Here is a 12320-nt window from a genome sequence, read left to right as displayed (position 1 = left end):
TATACTTTGGGTTGCTAAATAAATAAATATATATATATATCAATATATATATATATATATATATATATATATATATATATATTTAACATCTTGTCAAACTACTCATCATAGTTATATATGCTACAACTAATGAAATTTGATCAATTGATCATCATTTTTTATAAATTTATACAAAATACTATTTTTCTGATAAAATTTTCAGTCTTTCAAAAATCTGGATTTTATTTTTGTCATAAGTTATATCCTTTCAACTTTGACTTCTTATATAGATGACAAAAAAACCAATTTATATTAAAATAGTGATTACTTTTTTTTTGTCATCAATAGTGATTATTATTTCTACATATATATATATTAACTATAGATTTAAATATATATGTTTATGCAATGTTTGATAAATATCATTTATTTATAATAAATTAATTATAGAAAATGCACTTTTGTTGATAATTCATATATGTGAATTATTCGCAATCTCTAAATTAAAATTTTCTAATAAACTATTTTATTGAGACAAAAATTTAATTTATAATATTTTAAGTTTTTAACGGTGTAATGTTTAAAATAGATTTTGTCAGATTTAAAGAAGGTTAATCCAAACTAGTCATGAAGGAACGAAACAATTTTAAATTGTCAGTTTTTTCCAACTTATCAGATGGATATTGTCTTTTTCGATATTGTTTGTCTTTTTAATATTTTCCCAAAAAGATTAGATAGGCTATTTTCAATTTATTTTCATATTATTTTATCATTTTTGATAGACTTGATTGAATAAAAGAAATTTTAGACAAAAGTTATATATATATATCATTTCTTAAAAGTTAATCTCATTGTTTATCATAAATTTCTTACCCCTAAATTGGGTCACCAACATATAGTATTTTTACAATTTAATAATGAGGTTGCCAAAAGAAAATTCCGTTTTGAACATCTAATCTATGTATAAATATTCAAAATGTAAAAACTTTTTATATTGTTATTATCTTATGCTTTGTCCATTTAATGTTCATTAATCAAAGTCGAGGACCGTATGCGTATGCTGAGGCTTCTTTACAGCGATCATTTAGAACACTTTTTTTTTGGACAACTGATCATTTAGAACACTTAACATGCAGTATAACTGCTCCAAGAAGTGCTCTCCCGTGGCGGTGCCGGGATTGTAGAGGACCCGAATATTTAGAGGATTGTGTATATTTTATTTAAATTAATGTGTGTTGAAATTATATGACTATTATATTAGTTTTGATGTCGTAACTATTATTTTTTAAACATATTCAGTGAGTAGATCAATATGTGATTATTATAAAGAGTATCGTATAACTGCATATATATATACATTTTACCAATATATGATAAACAAATGTAATTTAGTAGCCTTTTCAAATTTAATTTAATGATTAGTAAGTTTATGACAAAAAGGATTAGTAAGATTATGATTTGTTATATACAGCTGTATTTTCACTTACAATGGAGATACATTATCTGACATAACTGAAAACTATACGTGTTGTGTAACAAATGCAAGAAAATATTCAACTCTGTTTGAATAATGTTAATTACTAACCTTAGAAATCCAATTTAACGATAAGATTTGTTCTGCTAATAATATAGCTGTATTTTCATTTATCATGAAAAAATATCATAAGTGGCAAACTAAAAATTATTCGTGTCGTGTAACAAAAAAAAAGATAAAGAAGGATTCAATTATAGTATCTGAGCATATGGTATTTATTTGGATAATTTTGACTAATAACCTTTTGAAATCTAATTTGATGATTAGTAAGATTATGTTTTTTATATATAGCTGTATTTTATATATAATGAAAATACCATATGAAAATTATACGCATCGTGTAACGAAAAAGAAGAAAAGAAATTAATAAGATTCCATTATATTCGAATAACTTGATTCAAAATTCAAATAGTACAAGGATAATGCAATAACTACACGTGTAGTATCATCTTGTATAGCTCTTATGATTTCCACTTTATCCTAAATTAATACTACAAAATGATGTAATCCATCAAAAAATGAAAAAAAAAATAATGAGAAACAAATATTACAAGAATTGAAAAGGAGAAACTCGTGAAGTTTACCTTTGTCACGAGATAAATACCACTTAGAAATAAATATATTGCAATATGCCTTGTCACAAAACCGATCAACATAAATGATTCGTTACCTGAAACTATTATTTTGTAAAAATAGTATGTCTGTATCTGACGTGCATCATATATGATATGATTCAGAGGATTGCATGTAAGCCATCGTATGTGTACTTGGTTTCGAAGATAACGGCGCTTCAGTGAGCACTCGGTCAGGTTGAGGTGGATGGGACGCGTGTCGTCCCCGAGGAGGAAGATCTCATCACGTGTTTGGGCCTCCTTGATGCGGGTCTGCTTAAGTCGTCCGGGCCTCTATCTGTTTGGGGCGTAGGCCCTTGTAGTTGGTAGTAGTTGGCCAGGTGTTGTTTGGGCCTTATGTGTTATATCGTTTGGGCTTTTGCCTTTGTAATTGCTGGGCTTGGACCCTTAATTTCTAATAATAAAATCTTGACGGAAAAAAAAAAAAAAAAAAAGTAAATTCAATTTTCAGATGGATACAAGAGAATGAGAATTAGAAGAAAAAGCCAAATATGCCCTTCAAATCCATAGCTATGGAAGGAAAATAATCCCACAGAAACACATTCCATGCATCCAATCTCTCTCTTCTTTCTCTCTCAAGAGTACAGTCAGATACAATCTCTGATGGGAAGTCGGTTCTGTCGTTATATAATCCCATTAAATTTATTTTCTCTCTCACCAGTTCTCATCTTTCTCTCTCTAGTTTCACAATCTCTCTTCTTCACTAAGTCTTTGATAAAAACAGAGAGGAGGAGAAAAAGGCTTCTAACTTCTAAGCCATGTCTCTACAATACTATGCTCTTAACTCTATTCAAAGTAACAACTTGTTCAGTACTAAAACAACAGTTTCTCCTTCTAGTTCTTCTCTCTCTTCTTATGTCCTTAAGATCTCAGGTGCGTGATCTTCTCTCCTCTGTCTCCATCTGTCTTATCAAACACACACGATCCCGAAAACAGAGTCTTTCACTAACATGTTTTGCTATGTCTGTAAACGAAATTCTCTTGTGGGTTTGATGATGATCAGTTCTTTAACTGAGTTTTGGATGAAAAAGAATTTGTTTCTTTTTGTTATTTTGTTTTCGGTTTTTTATTTTCCCTAGAGAACAAAACAAAGAAACAGAGTGATGACTCTGTTTATATGTTCTCTCAGTACCCACGCGTGAGATATATTTCATCATCATCAATGTCTCTCTATGTCTCTCTTTTCGTTTTATTTTCTCGTTCTTCCAAACATTTTATAATCATTAATCACTCTTCGTTTATTTTTTCTTCATTTCCCAATAATTCTATTTTTGTTTATGTCTGATTTTGAACTTGTTTTTTTATTTTTACTTTCTGAACGAATGTCTTCTCCTAATTCGATGCAAAATCAGACTATGACCACAACAATCTATAGTTAGTACGTGGAAACATTTTAAGCCTACATTTATAATAAAATGAGACTATAAGATACTATCAGTTTGAATTTATTATTAGAGAAGTACGTTTAGAGAATCTAGTTCTCATTATTAGCGAGTGGATTGACCTCGTATCGTAGCTTATAATAATTTAATGTTTGTTTGACCACGGACAAAAAATTAGTGATTATTATTTATTTATTTCTCTATAGTTAGCAAATTACTCATTCTCTTGTCAGTGTTATATTTAAATTTTGTTTTTGATAGGATCACCGCTAAGTTTGGGGAGCGACAAACCCAGAAGCTGCTCCATATATTGTACAAAACTTCGAACTCAAGGTCTAATTTAATTTCAAAATTAAGTAGTAGTTTACATCTATTCCCTTTATTTTGTTTTCCATATAAAATTTCAATGTTTCTGTGCAGAATACCCTAAATCTCACGAAATTCAACATGATATACCTCTAATACAGTGGCAACAGCTTCAAGGAGATGCTCCTCAGGTGATTTTTAAATATATATTGTCAATTTTAAAAGGCTGTTATTTGTTATAATTATTTTCTTGTCAATATTCACCAAAAATATCCTCATTTATAAATACATTCACTCTTCCTTTTACCTTGATTTATACATTTTCCCCCGGAATCTATACTTTATATTCCATCAAAAATAGTTATTTTATCATTGTATGTTTACATTAAAGGTACCAACCACATTTAATTTCAATTGTTGTTATGATTATATGCGCTGATTATAATTTCGTGCATTTTGAATAATAGACTTTTTTTTTGAATAATAGATTAGTGTTGGAAGTAATGATATTGCAATCGAAGAAGCAGTGAAAAGAGTGAAGTCCATTTTAAAAAACTTAAGTGACGGTGAAATTACGATATCGGCATATGACACTGCTTGGGTTGCTTTGATCGACGCCGGAGATAAAACTCCGGCATTTCCCTCCGCCGTGAAATGGATAGCCAACAATCAGCTATCCGATGGTTCATGGGGTGATGCCTACCTCTTCTCTTATCATGACCGTCTCATCAACACACTTGCCTGCGTCGTTGCTCTAACATCATGGAATCTCTTTCCTCATCAATGCCACAAAGGTAATTTATTTTTATTTGCAAAAAAAAATTAGGAAACATGAAAGAATATCTCGACTTTCTGCAAAAAAAACGCAAATCCTTTTTTATAGTGGGCTGAAAAGAAAGTATACATTGTTTTATAGTTATGAGTTAGACCATCAATCTTCTTTCTTTTTTCCGAATGAAAAACATCAATCTTCTTTTTAAAAAGTTTCAAATCTTTTTCCAATAGCCATTCAAACTAATATATACATATATATAGGTTAAAAGAAACGTATCCTTTTTCCTTGTTATTGTTTGATATGGACTAATTTTAAATTATTTTGAAGTATTAATTACTAGTTACCTGTACAGGAATCATGTTTTTTAGAGAAAATATCGGAAAGCTAGAAGAAGAAGACGATGAGCATATGCCTATTGGATTCGAAGTAGCCTTTCCTTCATTACTTGAGATAGCTCGAGGAATAAACATAGATGTACCGTACGATTCTCCGGTCTTGAAGGATATATACGCCAAGAAGGAGCTAAAGCTAACAAGGTTTGTGTGTTGGGCCAAAAATATACAATTTGAAATATTCTATTTTTATATAAACATTTTCGAAAGTATTTATATACGAGTCCAATGTAGGTCACTTAAAACCAAAAAGAATTATACGATATAATATTTGCATACGTATTATAAGATATCTATATATATATATATATATATATTGACTAAGATGTGAATTAAATTTGGGCGTACGTTGAAATCTTTATAGGATACCCAAAGAGATAATGCACAAGATACCAACAACATTGTTGCATAGTTTGGAGGGCATGCGTGATATAGAATGGGAAAAGCTATTGAAACTTCAGTGTCAAGATGGATCTTTCCTCTTCTCTCCTTCCTCGACCGCTTTCGCATTCATGCAGACCCGAGACAGTAAGTGTCTTGGGTATTTGCGCAATGCCGTCAAACGTTTCAATGGAGGAGGTTTGTTATCTAGTAACCGTGTCTACTCATATATTTTTGTCTACTAGCATTCATGTGTATATATGGCAATGTATAACATCTACTTTTCACTAATAAACTGTTATAATTATATTTTCAGTTCCCAATGTATTTCCTGTGGATCTTTTCGAGCACATATGGATCGTGGATCGCCTACAACGGTTAGGGATATCGAGATACTTTGAAGAAGAGATTAAAGAGTGTCTTGACTATGTTCACAGGTTAGAAAAAACGTTATTTTAATACTCCCTCTGTTTTCAAATGTAGGTAGTTTTAGCAAAAAGAGTTTGTTTCACAATATAAGTAGTTTACATATTTCAATGCACCTTTTTCATTTATTAGATATTGTGTGACCAATAAAATAATGTTAAGCTTTTTATAATTGGTTGAATTAATTGATTAAATGATATATTTTTTTAGATAACAACTTTCTAAATATTTGTACTTTTAAGTAAAACTACTTATAATTAAAAACAGAGGGAGTATTAACTTCATTTGTATACCAAAGTAGTTTTACTCTAATGATGATGATGATAAAATATCAGATATTGGACAGACAAAGGCATATGTTGGGCTAGATGTTCCCATGTCCAAGATATCGACGATACAGCCATGGCATTTAGGCTCTTAAGACTTAATGGATACAAAGTTTCCGCGGGTAAAAAATAATATTTGTTTTTTGGTAATATATTTTAACAAAGTTAAAAGTATAATATCTAGTTCAATTTTAGATGTGTTCAAGGTCTTCGAGAAAGAAGGAGAGTTTTTCTGCTTCGCGGGCCAATCAAACCAGGCGGTGACTGGTATGTTCAATCTATACCGGGCATCGCAATTAGCGTTTCCAAGGGAAGATATATTGATAAACGCCAAAGAATTTTCGTCCAAGTATCTACAACATAAACAAGAGAAAGGAGAGTTGCTTGATAAGTGGATTATAATGAAAGACTTACCTGGCGAGGTACTTTACATGTACAATAAGACCAGAAACACACAAATTACAAATGGTTCCAAAAAACATTACATCTGCACTTACGCACTGCATACCACTTTGGGGTCATCTGATGGAGAAGGAAAACGACAAAGCGTGTTTGACTCTTTTTTGCTTATTTTTGTTTTCTATTTTGCATGTTAGATTGGGTTCGCGTTGGAGGTTCCATGGTATGCAAGCTTGCCTCGAGTGGAGACGAGATTCTATATTGAGCAGTATGGTGGAGAAAACGACGTTTGGATTGGCAAGACCCTTTATAGGTACTTTTTATTTTTCATATTTATTATTATGTTGCATTGTCCAATGAATGCAAAACAAATGCATTGCACTAGCTGTTATAATGCATGCATGAGCTGACCACGTATGCGTTAAGATAAGGCCATTATGGTCATTTAGTTTGGTAAAATACGTAGGTGATTTTAATCTGGATGAATCAAATCAATTGTAAATACCTAACTTGAACCGAATGGAATGTGGAGTGTTTTTTCTGCGTTTAACAAGAACTGCGGGTAGTTGTAACACTTTTTTTTGCAATTGCAAGTGTATTAATTATAAAGTTAATTGATATACTAATAATGCTGGTGGACGATGTAGGATGCCATATGTGAACAATAATGAATATCTGGAATTAGCAAAACAAGACTACAACAACTGCCAAGCTCTGCATCAACTCGAATGGGACACTTTCCAAAAGTAATATCGTCTCCACTCTTCATTTTTTCAATAATCATGGCTTTTAGTTGTTGCGTTTTTTATTTCTAAACTTTTAGGAAACTTTTATGCAAGTGGTTTAGGGAGATCTAATAAAAACTTTGTGATATTTCCGAAAAACAGACAAGTATTATTTTCTTATAACATTTCTAAATGAATTAGCTAAATGGTGTTTTATTTATTTCATATGAGCAAAATCACAACCTTTTTCGTGACAAAGTCGCAACTTTTATTTAGCACTAGCAAGTTTATCGATGCTTTAATTACTTTATTCTTTTTGTATTTTTAAAAGCAAAAATAAAACACTCCGTTTTACTAAGTATTCGGTTAATAAATGATGAAACCAATTATTTATCTTTTTGATCAATAAACCAATTATTTATCTCAAACTGGAATAGTGTATATATACCCGTATATATATATATATATTTATTTATTTCCATAGTGTCTGGAAAGAAAAAACTTTGGTTCCAGTCAGTGGCGGATCTAGCCGAAAAGTTCACCCGGAGCAAACAATTAATAATTATTAATAAAATTTGCATTATATATTTTATAGATATATTTTCTATCAACTTTATGGGTTTGAATGGTAACCAAGAGAACGAAGAGGAACACTGCATTCCTTAATGTTCCTCAAAAATGTTACCATTCGTAAGAAATATTTTTTCCTCTTCATTCCTTCTCATTTTCTTTTTTTGTAGAGAATTATAATGCAAATTTGTTCCTTGTTAATTTTGATAAGGAACCCTCGTTCCTCATCGTTCCCAAAATTTTATTCCTATTCATTCTTTTCCTAATCATTTCTAATGTTCCTTGATGGTTACCAGTCACACTCTATAAGTGTAGTATACAAGATCCATTGTATGGAAACTAAAAAAAAATCTTGTATAACTAAATTAAAAATAAAAAATAACAGAATTATAAATACAAAAAGTCATGTTTTCATGATATCACAAATACAAGTACAGATATTCAAATCATACAATTTTTTTCCTAAATAATGTTTTCATTCTCACTCATAGTATGGATTAATAATTACATATGAAAAAAAAACAAAAAAAATACCTATTATTGTCATTGCATATATTACGACAAAGTAAAGAAAACTGGTTATTATACCATATCAAATAAATAGAGATTTATTTTTTTGGCATCAATAGATGATTATTTTTTATTATATACTACAAGTTGATTTTCTTAAGTTCAAAAAAAAATTGATTTTATTTATATAAAATGGAAACAATGGTTAATGGTCGCCAATAAAATATGGAAACATAATAATGCTAACAGAAATATAATAAATGGCTTTGTAAAAAGATGGAAATAATTGAAATTTTGAACTGAGCTTTGAGAACAGATTTTGTTAGGGGGGCATAAAGTATTTTTCAACAGGGACAACTTAAATATATACTCATCATATAAAGGAAAGTTTTAAATTTCATATGGGGCAACTGCCCCATACTTACTCTAAGTAGATCCGCCTCTGGTTCCAGTTAAACCGTATCTTTAAGTTTATATTTTTTCTCTATATAAGAACTAATTTTAAAATCAATTTGTACGCAGGTGGTATGAAGAAAATTGGTTAAGTGTGTGGGGTGTGAGTAGAAGCGAGCTTCTAGAGTGCTATTACCTAGCGGCTGCGACTATCTTTGAGGCAGAGAGGTCACATGAGAGAATGGTTTGGGCTAAATCAAGTGTATTGGTTAAAGCCATTTTTTCCTCTTTTGGTGAATCCTCTGACTCAAGAAGGAGCTTCTTCGATCAATTTCGTAACTATATTGCCAATGCTCGACAAAGTGATCCTTACTTCAATAACAGGTAAATTACTCTTATGTTTTCTGATACATAAATTGAAGTTGGGAAAATTATGGAAAATAACACCAAACAAAGTTTTGATTACAAAAAGTAAAATATCCCACGTACAGCTAGTCAGCTACCATAATTTTATTATCAAAATGACTAAAATACTTTTTAAAGGAATTTTTAATCAAATAAAGAAACTAAAATCAAAAGTTTTTAATTTAGTTAAAAATAACTTAAAATATCAATATTAACGTAATATTTCTGTTATCTTAGAAATCTGCTACCATAATTTCATTATCAAAATGACTAAAATACTTTTTTTTTAATTCTATACAGAAACGAAAATCAAAAGTTTTTAATTTAGTTAAAAATGATTTAAAACATCAATACTAACGTAATATTTTTGATATCTTAGAAATTTAAATTTATCATGAGTCTTTTTTTGTCAACAATTTATCATGAGTTTTTTATCTAAAATTTATGCTATTTTAGAATAGTTATCTTGTAATTTTTTTGAGTTAAAAAAAGAATTTGGAAAGGCCAGTTTTCAAAAAAAAAAAGAGCTTTGTAGCAATAAATTTGATTTATGTCCCACCTATTGGTTTTACGGATTTTGCCTTTGCAACCCTTCACCATCAATTATTTTGTCCATCTACTAACTCGCAAGCTCCTAGCATTTAAATCTATAAATCTGTTTAGGTCCCACCTATTGGTTTTAGTTTAACCCTAATTGAACGGCTGTTTGTTTTGTTTCTGCTATTTGTTTATTTTGCGAAAACACTGTTGGTTTCGCGGCAGAAAACACCAGGCTGTCTCCATTTAATTATATGTGAAGGATAAGTTCATTTGACCTAATATCTTCTTTTTTAAACCTGAGATTAAAAAAAACTGTTAGTTTCATCGAACTGATGATGTGCAGACAAAACTTTCATTTTATACGGCATTTTTTTGCCAGTATAATTCTGTCCGAAAGTATTTTTTTGTATTGGTTAAGATAAGAGAACAACTCTCTTCCAATAAAAACCAGATTTGGTGACGTTATAATAAAAATCTGGAGGCTGTGTAAAATGGAAGTTCCCTTACGTACAAAGTAAAAGCTGGATTTATATACGTGTGTGTTTTTAATTTTATATATTTGATTTTCATACATAAACAAAGTCAAAATAAAAAGAAAGCTCTAGTAGTATCAGTTGATTGACTAATTTGTCTATACTATAATAATGCATGGTGGACATGAAAAATAGGAGTATAAGATTGGACCGACCAGGATCGGTTCAGGCGAGTGGGCTTGTCGGAATCTTAATCAGAACTTTGAATCAGATATCGTTTGATCATTACATGTCTCATGGTCGTGACGTTATCAGTATCCTCTATCAATCGGTACGTTTCTATCTTATTTTTTTCTTCCTCTCACGTTTATATTTTTTTGCTTACGAATATTTAACAAATAAATACGTAGATAACATACATAAAATAAGTCACAGCGGTAATTATAAGAAAACGGATTTGAATGTAGAGCGTTATTTTCTATAGTAAATAGTAAATAGTTAGCTGATGTGTTGAATATTAAAAGTTTGGAACGAAATTGATTTTTTGTTTTTTCTCTTGTCGGGAATATTGTTTATAAAATTAGGGTTTCGGATAATATTTTTACTAAACTTGTGTAGCTGAAATTTCATGGTGCTTTTAAAATATTAAAAATAATAAAAAGTTCGAAACATGTAGAAGGTGTATATCGTTCTAAATATATACTTGTATGAGTATGTTTATTAATGTTTTTTATAGTGGGGAGAATGGCTGGAGAAATGGAAATTAGACGGAAATGAAGGACATGGAGAGCTCCTGGTGAAGATGATAATTCTAATGAAGAACAATGACCTAACTAACTTATTCACTCATCCTCGCTTTGTTCGTCTCTCAGAAATCATCAACCGAATCAATCTTATTGCCCAATACCTAAAGGTTAGTAATTTTTTTCTGGTCATATAAATTACAAAACATTATTCAAATAATCATGACTGGTCTCTCTAATGCAGAAGTCGCGTCATAAAAAAACTAATTCATTTTAATTGGTTTTGTGTTGATACAAAAATAAACCTCAAAATATCCTCCATAATTCATCTCTAAATCTGATGTCCAAGTCCATAACTTCTTTAGCATGTGTTTTGGACCAGGCCTGCAAATACTCGATAATGATTGTTCCATTCGATGTTACAACTACTTCGAGTCTAGTCACCAGATCATACCTCTAACATATGTATATGTCTTACTGCAGACAATGAGAAACGATAAGAAAGAGACGACAATAGAGAGAATGGAGTATGAGATGGAGCAAATGGTTGAGTTAGTATTGTTGGAGGTTGACACACTCCGTGATGTCAGCATCACGTTTCTCGATGTTGCTAAAACTTTTTACTATTCTGCTTCATGTGGTGATCATCTCCAAACTCACATGGACAAAATCTTGTTTCAAAAAGTTCTATAACCTTATCAATATCGATCCATGCCGGTTGTATTTAATTACGTAATCAATGGATAGTCGATTCATGAATCGATTGTTTTTTGTATATATGGATATGTGGAGAATGAGAATAAATTAAATCATGTACAAGTCAAACCTTGGAGTAGTTATTAGCTTCTATTGGAGAGAAAATCCCACATTGGAAATATGGAAATAACATGAATAGTATATAAGGGATTTGGGTCAATCCACTAATTGTCAATTGGTTTTAAGTTTGAAGCCTATGAAATTTATCATGATATATTCTCTCCAATAATCTTTTCTATAGATAATGAACCCTCCGGAAAACAACTTCTTGTTCAAGATGAAATCAGTATATGAACATCGACATATATCATGTAGACTCTCTATGATGCAAGTCATTCATTTTCTTTCGTCAACTCTAGGCTTTGGAACAATCGTCTTTCTTCTTCTTTACATTTGATGGTGCAGATCGAGGTTTGAACCGTGTGCATGTTGAAAACGCGGACACTCCTAACCATTTAGGTCACTAAGGATTTGGCCAGAACGAATTTTAATAATACTAGAGTCTTTGTCCGCGCTACGCGCGAAAAATGGGGGTTGAAGAAATTATTAAGTAACGTTTTTTAATATTATTAAGAATTTATTTGCTAAGTTCAATTATGTTTTGTTTGGAAGTTGACATTTTCTATAAGTTTTTGACATAGTTGGATGGATTAAAATGTCAGGAAATAGATGA

The 12320-nt window shown here is 30.5% G+C and overlaps 1 protein-coding gene across 1 annotated transcript; it reads left to right on the top strand.

The window, feature by feature from the left end:
• The first annotated feature begins 2693 nt into the window (after positions 1–2693).
• Positions 2694–11707, top strand: LOC106426697 (ent-copalyl diphosphate synthase, chloroplastic). The gene is made up of 15 exons (XM_048739238.1): positions 2694–3018; positions 3789–3860; positions 3948–4024; positions 4321–4627; positions 4961–5144; positions 5365–5579; positions 5698–5818; positions 6143–6255; positions 6329–6555; positions 6730–6845; positions 7180–7278; positions 8860–9114; positions 10344–10479; positions 10885–11061; positions 11375–11707. The coding sequence occupies exons 1-15, from the start codon at positions 2904–2906 to the stop codon at positions 11582–11584; spliced, it is 2424 nt and encodes an 807-aa protein (XP_048595195.1). The 5' UTR covers positions 2694–2903; the 3' UTR covers positions 11585–11707.
• Positions 11708–12320: the final 613 nt, after the last annotated feature.

Source organism: Brassica napus, chromosome A9, assembly GCF_020379485.1.
Source record: "Brassica napus cultivar Da-Ae chromosome A9, Da-Ae, whole genome shotgun sequence".
NCBI classification, from domain to species: domain Eukaryota; kingdom Viridiplantae; phylum Streptophyta; class Magnoliopsida; order Brassicales; family Brassicaceae; genus Brassica; species Brassica napus.
This window is presented reverse-complemented; position numbering and strand designations above follow the sequence as displayed.